This window comes from Wolffia australiana, chromosome 5 (assembly GCF_029677425.1).
Source record: "Wolffia australiana isolate 7733 chromosome 5, ASM2967742v1".
Taxonomy (NCBI): Eukaryota; Viridiplantae; Streptophyta; class Magnoliopsida; order Alismatales; family Araceae; genus Wolffia; species Wolffia australiana.
In genome coordinates, this window is record NC_135839.1 from 936147 (window position 1) to 948310 (window position 12164).

Consider the following 12164-nt stretch of genomic DNA (forward strand, 5'->3'; position numbering starts at 1 on the left):
GTGGAATCTAGGGCACGGCTGGATCAGTCTACTAGCACAACACTTGGGTTGATCGTAACCTGCACCGTGTTTTTGCCAATAAAGAAAACCCATAACTAAATCAAGAATTTCCCATCTTTAAAGAATCAAAATATCAGTATTTCAACGAGTTTATATATGCATTTTTTTCTTCGGAAGTGAATTGCTTCATTAAAAATGGACCACGAACGCATTAACAATTTTCTGTATAAATTTATTTTATATATGTCACCTCGCTAGATAAACTATATAACCCAGATTTGATAAATAAGAAATTATCATCTTTAAAGGATCAAAGTTTTAGAATTTCAACTATTTAATCCAAGTAAAGTTTTCCTCTTTGAAGTGTAGTGTATTAAATGGGCCAATTGGGCCGGCCCAATAAGGTTATTTCTCTTTCTATCTCTTTCTTTCTCTCTCTTCTCTCTTTCACTCTCTTTCTCTCTCTGCGCCGCCGCCTATACCTCGGACCGCCATGGCCGGAGCTTCGCCCCGACGAAAAGACGAGCTCGATCTTCGAAGATTTGACCGTCCGTGCTTCACAACGTCCTCTTGATCGGGTCGTATTCAGATTCTTCGTACTTGGCTGACCCGGGAGAAGTCTTCTTCTGCGAATAAGGTTGTTTTTTCCTTTTTTGAAGAATCTGGGAATAAGGTTGTTCGGAGCGGTATTTCTCCTGATTTCACGTTGGGGCGAGTTTATTGAATGTTGGGCCGGAATTTTGAGTGTATCGGATCCGTAATCGGCTTCCGTGGTGGATTGAAGATTTTTTTTTGTCTGTAATTTCAATTTTTTGATGTGTAATTTATTTGTAAATTTCTACGTGTTTTTCATACTCTATTGGCGCTTGAGAAGCCTTCTTGAAAGAATAAGGTTGCTCGGAATGGTCTTTCTCCTGATATCATGTTGGGGAAGATGTTTTGATTATCTCTGGTTTTGATCCCCCTTATCGATAAAGGATTGGTTATTTGAGGATTTTATTGTGCAATTTCAAAATTTCAATGTGTAATTTAATTGTAAATTTCTGCGTGTTTTTCATACTCTATTGGCGCTTGAGAAGCGTTGTTCTTGGATCAAGGTTGTTCGGAATGGAATTTCTCCTGATTTTGTGTTGGGTCGAGTTTTCTCAATTTTGTGGAAGATGTTTTGATTATCTTTGGTTTTGATCCCCGTATCGATTGTTTTTTTTTGAGGATTTTATCGTGCAATTTGAAAATTTCAATGTGTGGTTTAGATGTTTATTTCTTCTTGTTTTTCATACTCTATTGGCGCTGGAGAAGCCTTCTTGAAAGAATAAGGTTGCTCGGAATGGTCCTTCTCCTGATATCATGTTGGGGGCTGAGTTTTCTGGATTTTAGGGATGAAATTTTGCCTACATCTGGTTTGGATCTCCTGTAGAACTTTCTTGTTTTGGATCTCTTCATGGTGGTGGTCTTTAAAAGTTCATGCAGTAAAAATCAAAATCTAGGCGTTTTCTTTATAGGAAACTCTATGTTTTCGCGTTTCTAGTCTTTTGCGCTGAATTCATTTCTCCTTGCTTAGATCCATCCCTTCTGGGATCGACTTTGGGGGCAGAGAAAATTATGATTTGGCGATCATATGGTTGAATTATTGCTTTTTTTTAAACTGTAAAAGATTTGTGCCTTTTTTAAAACGGGGGATCACTGAGGACAATTTTTAAATCGCTTGATCTCTTGTCAAGAAAAGAAACTACTCTTGCCCTTTCTCGGAAAGTGATTCGGTTGCTGTCTGAATGTAGTCTTAGGTTAAATCGCTGATGTTGATCATGACTTGGGAAAGTCAATTATAAGATTTATTTTTTTCACAGGAGTGCACAGTGGGAAATGAAATGGAAATGGCTAGAGGGATGACTTATCTGAGTTAAAACAGACTCTTGGTGGTATGTGAGATTTTAAACCTTATTTTTTGTCGATCTGCTGGTCCACTAGGAAAATTTTGGGAGAAGCTGTTTAATTTTTAATCAACTTGAGATTGTTTTATCTGTTATGATTTTAGAATTGAAGATGGTAGTGGATGAAATTACCCTTGAGGGCCAGGTGATATATATCGTGCAGAAAGCCCTGATACATACCAAAGTTCATTGTTAGTATATCTCGTGCAAAACAGATGAGATTTTCTTACTCTCATTGAATGTGGATAATAATTGTCAACTTAAGATTATTTCTATTGAAGAAAAGGACTTCAGATTTTGTAAGTGTAAGGGGAAGTTGTCGGGAAAGGAATTTCACGGTATGATGGACATCATACAATATCACGTGATTCTACAACCAAGCATTCTGCAACCAACCAATTGATACACCTGTCTCCATAGTTTCACGATATTGTGAAATTTTGTTTTAATATGGCTTACGTAAGTTTATTGACATTCTAATGGCAAGTGAGGATGGCGATGGTGATGAAATCGCCATCTTCATGTGCTCATGATCAAAGAAGAATGCTCATTGGAGGACGAGGGAATGGTGATGTCAAAGGGCAACACTATTGTCCCTCTCTCTTCTCTCTCTCTGCTCACCACTGCGTGGCACCATATGTGCCACTCCTCTGCCATCATAGCTTGTCATTCCTCTGCCAAGAGAGATTAGAATTAAAGATTTTCAAATGTTTTTACAATTTTTGTTCACCCATCATCTATCGTCATCTTCAAAAGTAAAAATAATCTATGGTCTTCGCATCATTATGGGCATCGTCATCCACTATTCCAATTAGATTGTCCTTGTCATCATCGTCGTGACATGCCATTCTCAACGACAATGATGGTGCTGATGATGATAATTGGATATCAATGACAATTTTCGTGCTCAAATGACGAACTGTTGTACATCTTCATTTGTATCCTTCTCTTTAAGCGCTACCTGTCGAGCAGTGAATGTGTTCCATTCCCTGCTTGCTGACTGGTTGTGAAAGATTTGTATCCTTTAGTGCTTTACTGAACTAATATGGCTATATGTTTCTTGATGAAAACACGGTATGTGCAGGCAGCCCTTATTTTAGCCTTCCCCTGATGCAATGATGTTTAATTTCTGCTTTCATATCAGAATCTATATTTTGATATTTAAATTATTTTAAGGAAAGAATGCTAAGAAGAAACCTGTGGTTCTTTGCGATCCAGACTATTTCATTGAACTCTTCTGCATTTGTAGGATCAATTAAGCCTTCATGATTCAAAGATTCATAGTTCTCTTGAGTATTTGCCCTTGCCCAGATCCCTCAGGCCATGGTTCAGGACTGTTGGGATGGCACATGGAACCCACATTTTCTCAACAGCTTCTCAGCCCTGGTAAAGGAATATCAGAGAATGCATTGGAACCTACTACAGCTGAGACCGCCAAGTGGGTCACAAGATGGGTAGATGTGGTCTGGGATATCCTTCTCAGTTTGGGCCGCATGTGATAAGATCCCCTGGCTGTGTAAAGAGCATTATCGTCATTTCGTTATTTTTGCTTTCCCTCTATGTTCCCTTTAAATAGCACAGCCCTCCTTGGAGGAGGCCAGACAGAATGTTATTTGCTTAAGCGAATGTTGGTCCTCTCTCCCCTCTCGTCTCTTCTTACATCCATGCTCCGTCTCCCTCAACGATCTCCGTCCTCATGATCGTCTTTGCATCACCGCGTCTTCAGGCGGCTCGTCCCCCAGCCGATCCCTACCTCCCCTGCTCGGCCTCCTCCTCGTTTCACCTCTCCACCCCAGGAATTCCTACCTCGCCTCATCCTCTACTCCTTCCGATACGAACCTAGATCAAGGTTCGTATCAGCATGCAAGCGGATCAAACACAGACTTGCAGAGGAACCAACAATCATCAGTGTATGCCGAGTCATACGGGAGCAAAATATCCCCTTAAATGTGTGGTTGTTAGGGTGGTTTCTATTTTGGATGCAGACTGGTGTTGCAGGCCTTCAAGAAGAGATTGCTCCTGGAAGCCCCGGCAGAGTGCCCAGGGGGTGAACATTCGGCCGGTAGCGTAGGCGGACCAGCCAACCACAGGTGGATATCTCATCATTGGCCTTCTGGGACACCCTAAGGGGTGGGGTATCCAGGGAGAGGGAGGCTGATAAGCACTTTTCAAGAAAATATAAAAGAAGAAGATTCAACCGCTCCGGCCATGCCACGTCAGCCCGTGGACACTAATAGGGTCAACGACCCTATAAATAAAGACCTGGAGCAGCTCGCAGGGGGAGTCTAATTTTTCAAGAAGTGGTTGAGGCCAGTCAGAGCGTGGGAAAAAGCTGGGGAGCAGGGGAGGCCTGCGTCCAGAGGGATCGAGAGATCCTGGTTTGCTTATCTTCTTTTTCTTCCATTGTATAAACGATTTCCACCTCTGGTGGATCTCTACTACGTTCTTTGGTTCTTAATCCGAATTTCCGTATTTTGGTTCACGCTGGAACAAGAAGAGTCTATTGAACTATTTGTTCTTAGATCTTATCAGAGGCACTGGGATGGCTATTTGCCGTGCTGTGGGCTATATGGTTTTATCAAAATGAGGTTATATTCAAAGGAAAAGAGGCGTCGCCGGAGGCCAAAGTTCGGGATGTGAACAAAAGGTGCAGGAACACCTTGGGGTCCGTATGTGCGTACAGTTTCACATGTTAATCATATCCGGAACTCAGATGACCTTCCCCTACTTTAAAAAAAAAAAATGATAATTCAAAGGTCTATCTTCTAGCCAAAACTGAGCCAGCATAATTAATATGATTATATATGGGCCAATACATATTTGCATCTATGAAACAATATGCCCTCCGCAGAAGTCTATGTGTTGAAATACATAATGAGATGATTATCGGTGCATTTTACTTAGTACATAGAGTGACTTGGGATGCAGAGTGACAGTCAGTTTCACTCCTCTCCCATTATTTCATTCTAGATCTTTTTTAAATCAAAGATCTCACCTGTCGTACAACAAATCAAGGTACAGTCAGATAGGATATGGGTAAGAACAGTTATCCACCTGTACCTTTCAGCTCAACTCAACCTGTACCGATAGTTTGACATTCCCCAGTGCCAGGGAGTGGCCAGTGATCCCCCTCAGAAGTCAAATCCTTCCCTCATTTATGCGGTATGCCTAACCATCCCATCACCTTTTAGTTATGCTTTACTCATCCACGTGCGCATGAAACCCTTTTCCATCCTTGATGATTTTCTAGCGCACCCTTGCTCTGCCTTGGTTCGCGCCTCCTCTTTTCATACGTCAGCAGAAGGACCCTAACAGATCCCAATCGGGATCCTATCATTGTCCCTTTAGTCAGGTGGATCACCATGTTCGGGTGGTCTTTCCTCTTTCTTTCAAAACAAGAAAAATTACTGTCCCTTTTTGTACTGATATATTTTCTCCGAGATTCCATGTTTTTGGATTTTTCGTCTATTTTATTTTATGGTACGTCGGTTGGTCAAGAAAATTTACTGGAGCTCTTAAAAATCTGCAGGTTTTGTTGAGGAATACACAGTTACAGGCTGTTTTGTGAGAAATTTAACTCTTTATGGGAGCCCCAAAGCAGAAATGGAGACAAGAAGAAGAAGCTGCTCTCAAGGCAGGGGTCCTCAAGCATGGGGCTGGGAAGTGGAGGACGATTCTCAAGGACCCTGAGTTCAGTGAAGTTTTGCATGCCCGTTCTAATGTTGATCTCAAGGTATAAATCTTTCCCGGCCCTTCTGCAAAATTGTTCTTAACTATTGTCTATATTTTCTTCCTTGACACTTTAAGCACAGCTGCAGTGAACTTTGGTTGTCCATTGCCTTTATTTTTTTAGCATAGTTTGACTCTATAGTCAGGGTTTGGCGAGGATAAGGACGATGACAAATCATCCTTATGATTCAACTTATGACGAATTCGTTGTAGCCCCTTCATTACTCATCATTTGTCTCGTACCATAAATAAATGATGATGGTGATGACATTTATGAATTTGTCAGCATCATCGTCCTTATCCTGGACACAATACTCTGACAGCAGAGTCAAAATATCTGAAAAAAGGTTAACGATAGTTTTTAAGAAACGCATCTTCTCATTGCCTCATCATCTGGTCATTCTTCTCATACCAAAAACGGATGGTGATGGTGAAGACAATGTCAAATTTGTTATCATCCGCCCTATTGGTTTTTTCACTCATGTTAATAAAAAGTTTTTCCTCAGAGTTAATCTTCCTGCACTATTTGCTTTTCTGTGTCGTTATTTTTACCTCAAGTTTGATTTTAAAACCTGACGTCAGTTATTTTTTGATCACCTGCATGTCTGATTTCCTTCGTATATTGTTTGGCATGCTAAAAAATCAACGTGCTTTTTTTACTCTTTGGTATGTGGAAAATATTTTACTTGATTTCTTTTGTACCATCTAATTCCCGATGTGGAGAAGTACAGCGCTCACTTATCTCCTTAATTTTGTTTCTAAAAATGCTTTCATTAGAAATAAAACCATTGGATGATGTTCTTTGCACATCAATTTAATGTCGCTCTCGGCGCAAACAGGATAAATGGCGGAACTTGAGCGTGACAGCGAATGGCTGGGGCTCTAGAGAGAGAGGACGAACGGTCTTGAAGAGGATCCAACAGTCAAGAAAGCAAGAGGACAGCAACTCTCTTGCAATCACCACCATCGATGATAGTGATGGAATTGTTGATGTCAAGCCTCTCAGAGCTTCAAGCGATAAAATCACCACCACAACCACTACCAAGAGAACTTCAACCAGGTATTATAAGTTTTTCTTGTTTCTTCCAAGAGATAACATTCTGCAATTTATTTTTGTGGTATGTATATTCTCGTTTCAAGGAACATACCATTGTCTTCTGATCTTTTACGTTTTTTACTTCTTATTTTTTGTTTCAGGCTAGAAAATCTTATTATGGAAGCTATAACAAGCTTGAAGGAGCCAACAGGGTCTAACAAGACGTCAATTGCCTTGTACATTGAGGTATATTCTTTAATATTCTGTAATTTTGCCTATCATTTAATCAAGTATTTGAAATTGTCAAAGCATAACAGAGTGGGCCCACTATTTAATATTCTAGCGGAAGCAGAAGTAAGTCAATTACATTGATCTTTGAGATTTCTTGTTTAGTAATCTGTAATTTTGGGTACCATTTCCATCAAGTATTAAGGTTATCTCTGCATTACATCACATTATTTGTGATTGAAATAATGTGATGTTTATTATCTTGTATCCTGGATGACATTGTGCCGTGATGACGTGGCTGGTAAGAACGGACGATTATCTCTTCATGTCATCTGATACGAATTATAATGACCTTCATGCATAACTATCTTAAACATTTTGTCTGTTGAGTGGATGCTAGTCGAGCCGTTCCATTTTTATTCATCTCAGCATGTATATTAATATTAATTATTTCACCAACAGTGTCCATATCCATGATGAACTACCAATTATAGTTGCCTCCTAATTATGATACAACCCATGTGTTTAATTCGGATTTCATAAACAAAACTTCCTTTGTTCAGACACAAAAATACAGAAACAGATTATTTTAAACTAGAAGAATTACGAGCTTTCAATTTTCTTTACGTTTTTTTTTCTTGAATTAAAAGAGGGAAGACCACCCGGAACAGATGATTTTTTTTTCAATTTTCTTTACCTTGTAGGATCAATACTGGTCTCCGCCAAACTTCAAGAGGATCCTGTCAGCCAAGCTGAAGGCATTAACTGCCAGTAGAAAGCTAATCAAGGTGAAGAGAAAGTACAGAATTGCCCCTGGAGAGAGGGAGTGGACGGCAACGGTGGCGGGGGCATTTTTGGAAGGGCGGCAAGAGAAGCCGAGGACGATAACGAAAGCGCAGGTGGAAGCTGAGCTGGCGAGGATCAGGAGTATGACGGCAGGGGAGGCGGCGGTGGCGGCGGCGCAGGCAGTGGCAGAGGCGGAGGCGGCGATTGCGGAGGCGGAGGCGGCGGCGAGGGAGGCGGAGAAGGCGGAGGCCGAGGCCGAGGAGGCTCAGGCCTTTGCCGAGGCCGCCATGATGGCCCTCAAGAGCAGGAATGCTGCCAAGCTTGTAACTTCTCTCTCTTCTTTCTCTCTCCAAGCACAGCCTCAACAGATCTAGAGACTCATTCCTTCCTCTCTCTCTCTCTTTCTCTCTCTCTCTCTCTCTCTCTGTCTCTCTTTCTCTCTCTCTCTCTCTCTCTCTATCTATCTATCTCTCTCTCTCTCTCGCAGTTTTTGGCGTGTCTCCCCCTTCTCATGTGTTGTTAATATATGGATTCATTTTCTATATCTTTCTTACATCTTATGTCTTTATCATAAGTGCGTAACTTACCACTAAAGAGTGCAACTTACTGCTTAAGTATGCAATATGTATTCATTTTCATTTTCTCTCTCTTCTTCCCCTCTCCAAGCACAGCCTCAACAGATCTAGAGACTCATTCCTATCTCTCTCTCTCTCTTTCTCTCTCTCTATCTATCTCTCTATCTCCCCCTTCTTATGTTTTGTTATTATATGTATTCATTTCCTATATCTTTCTTATATCTTATTTCTTTATCCTAAGTGCGTAACTTACCATTAAAGAGTGCTAAAGTATACACCAAGTTATGAGAAGAGAGGGAACATGCATATTCATTTTCATGTTTTATATCTTTCTTACATCTTCTGTCCTTATCATAAGTATGTAAGTTTCTACTGAAGCGTGCAACTTACTGCGAGAGTATGCAATAGGTTATGAGGAGATAGGGGACATATATATATACACATTTGCATTATATAAATCTCTCTTACACCTTCTGTCTTTATCAAAAATATGTAACATACCACTAAAAGAGTGGAACTTACTGCTAAAGTATGCACCGTATATGAGGAGAAGATAGGGGAAACTAATATATTCATTTGTATTTTCTTTATCTTTCTTACATCCTCTGTCTTTATCATCAGCATGTAACTAACTACTGAAGAGTGCTTTTTACTGCTAAAGTATGCAATAAGATATGAGAAGAGAGGGAGCATATATGTATTCATTTGCATTTTCTTTATCTTTCTTAATCTTCTGTTTTTATCATAACCATGTAACTTACTACTAAACGGTCCAACGTACTGCTAAATTATGTAACAACATATGAGCGAGGGGATAGAGGAAATCACTAGCAACTATGCCACAAGAGGGGAGATTGCAAACAATTTCTTGTGACATATTTTCGTGTTGATAGCTCAGAGTTCTGTTTGTGTTTAGATAGTAGATTCATTTTATGTGATATATGTGTACATTTACTTTTGTCGTTATACGCTATGCTACTGGATCCACTAGATCATCCATTGTGTATGTCCAAACCTTGTATTCTGACCAGGTGTTCTCGAATGGAAAAGTTTCAGGCTTGTTCCAGTGTAGTTCATACCTGCTCACTTGGGGTTTCCAGGAAAAGAATGGAGGGTGTTCACCATTCTGCTATTGGAGACCTTCATCGTTATTGGAGACAATGATATATTGAGGCTCGGCTGACATCTTCTACACGACAATGAGGTTGCAGATAATTACAAGAAACTGTATATATTAATATCATGAATTTAACATGTTTCTTTGTACTATAATAATTATATGTCTGTTATCAAGCATAAAAGGATATTCTAATGTTTTGGAACTTTGGATATTTTTTATAAAAAGTTTCGACATCATATTCGTAAATAAAATAATATTCTAAGTTGGAAAATGTTTTATATTAATTTTGTGGATAAAACAATTTCTACGTAGAAACATAAATCATTGAAAATTTTCTGACATTGAATAAAGATATAAGGCTTAATATATATTTTTATCAATTAAAATACATTTTACTAAGTTATATAAAGTGAATTGAAAGTTTTTCTAAGTTTATTCTTGTGCCACAACATCTTGCAATCCTATGAAGTTATATTCCTGTTAATCATCGGTACCAACCGAATTACTGTTGCAGCAGATGATTGGCATTTATACCATCACAAAAGGTGTTATTATGACATCAAATTGTAACACCACAGTAACTAACCATGGTTTAAATTATCTTCTATTTTATTGCTTAGGGTGACATGGACCAACGAAAAATATAATAATTTATATTGTAATCAATAAAATTTCTGATTTTGAGAAAGTAAGGAGCCCGAGACCAATGAAAAAGATGATGGATTTAAATCTCAATCAATGTGATTTGAATCTTGAGAGAATGCATAGTCGTGGCATTAAATGACTTGAAAAACTGAACCACACATATCATAATGCAAGATTTGTGGAGATTACGAGGGTTGACTTTTAGGTTGACAGACATGTTAGTCCATGATTATACGCAAGGTTTCACATAGTCCAGAAGCCCATTCCTTGACACCCATCAGCAAGTGGTGGCCCAAGATGGATATCCTTCTAGAAGTTGACAATGTCGACAGAAAAAGTTCCTCTAGAACCACAAAACCCTCTGACAGATTCTTGTTCTTGTAAAATCTGTAGAATATCTATGATACATCTTATCAGCTGTGCAGACCTTTCATTTTTCTTTTCAGAATCATCGTGAGCCACACAATATCCTCCAACAGATCCTACATGGCCCAGAATCTTAGTAATATCTCTGCTTAGGCTGGCTTGGCTTCTGATATTCTGTTTTATCTTGTTAGTAATATTTTTCCCAATGTTTTTTTTTGTATTTTCAAGGGTATTGTCAATATGAACAGCCCTGAACCCTTATTGGCCTATATAAGGCACATTGTAATCTTGAAGGATTATCATTGAAGTATTTTGGTTTGTTGAGAAACCTGCTTCTCCTCTTTGAGTGTTCTTCTTGGTTAGAGATTGCTCCAGTGTTTGTGGGCTCACGCTGAAGGATTCAAGAGGTTCTTAATACGTATTCAGGACCTGGTTGCTTCAGGAAAAGCAAGGCTTGTCAATTCAACTCGTGTTTGTACATTGTTCCTGCTCTAAGGCTGTGTCAAGGTTAAAACCTCAAAAATAAATAAAAATCTTCAGACAATCCAGGAAACTCTTCAATCTATTGGCTGGATCAATGAGGAGAGAGAAAAACCCAATGTGTGAGAATCATTCCTCTTAAAAATTGAGATACCTCAAGATTTAGAAAGATTTTTAGGTTAAAGTTTAAAGAAAAATTTGTCTCACTTATTTATACATATAGATATTCTTATCTATAAGTATAATACTCTACTTAAAACAAATCATATTGAAATTTTTACTACTTTAGTAGGCCTAGTGAAATAAAGTAATTTCAAGATCCATCAAGTTTTAATGATGTTCATCATTTATTAAATACAATAGGCAAAAGAGAACTGGAGGGAGTATCCCACTATCACAAAAGCCTTGATCTTGGAAGAACATAATGATCTAAAGTGATTTTCCATGTACTTATACCATAATCTTCTTCTAAACATCCATCACTCTACATCCATTCATCCACTTCCATCCCTCCATATTTACTTTTCTATCACACATCATCGTCATTCACCGTGTCACTTATTCAACTTTAATCAAAACATATAGTTATTATATTTATACATATATAGCAATACTGTCATTCTCATTTCACCATATTTTGCCTACTTGTCATTTAAAAGACACTAACTCCCTCATATGTGTTCTGTGGACATAAACCTTGCTCATCACTAGCTAGTGTTAGTCTTTTAACAGTTAAGGTTTGATAAAATTTTTAAACAACTCAATAAGGGGCTATAAAAAATGTTTTTTCCTTGTTGGGATTTGTTTTTATACATCTATGGTATGATGTATTGATGTTATTTTTTTATTTTTGGGTTTTCATTGATGTAATACTAATTTTTTGCATATAATTTTAGGTTCTTTGTGGTCTCCATTGGATCTTATGTGGAGCCCGCCACCATTGGCAGGGCAGTTCAATTTATAAGATAGAACACAATCAGTATCATGGTTGATGGCAAAAAGTTAAGGTTGATTACTTGGTATTCTCCAAGTGTTTTGGATTTTTATTGTTTTTTAAGGACTTCATTTCATTGTTTGTTTTATTTTATCCTTAATGATATAATATTTGGAGTTTAGTCCAGAATTTTCATTTTGTTTCATGTAGCCTGACAGCCAATTTCAAATAGGGAATTGATAAAAATAACATAATTTGGGTTTACTACATCACATAAAATTAAGGGAAAAATCCATAAACCAAGGGCATAACTGATGGATCTCAAGGATTTGAG

At 38.4% G+C, this 12164-nt stretch overlaps 1 protein-coding gene across 1 annotated transcript; it reads left to right on the forward strand.

Annotated features, from left to right (window-relative positions):
• Positions 1 to 444: 444 nt before the first annotated feature.
• On the forward strand, positions 445 to 8252 carry LOC144702951 (single myb histone 5-like). Its single transcript, XM_078574979.1, has 6 exons — positions 445 to 637; positions 1848 to 1919; positions 5461 to 5664; positions 6500 to 6720; positions 6858 to 6942; positions 7629 to 8252. Exons 3-6 carry the CDS (start codon positions 5515 to 5517, stop codon positions 8082 to 8084), a joined length of 912 nt encoding a protein of 303 aa, XP_078431105.1. The 5' UTR covers positions 445 to 637; positions 1848 to 1919; positions 5461 to 5514; the 3' UTR covers positions 8085 to 8252.
• The last annotated feature ends 3912 nt before the right edge of the window (positions 8253 to 12164 follow it).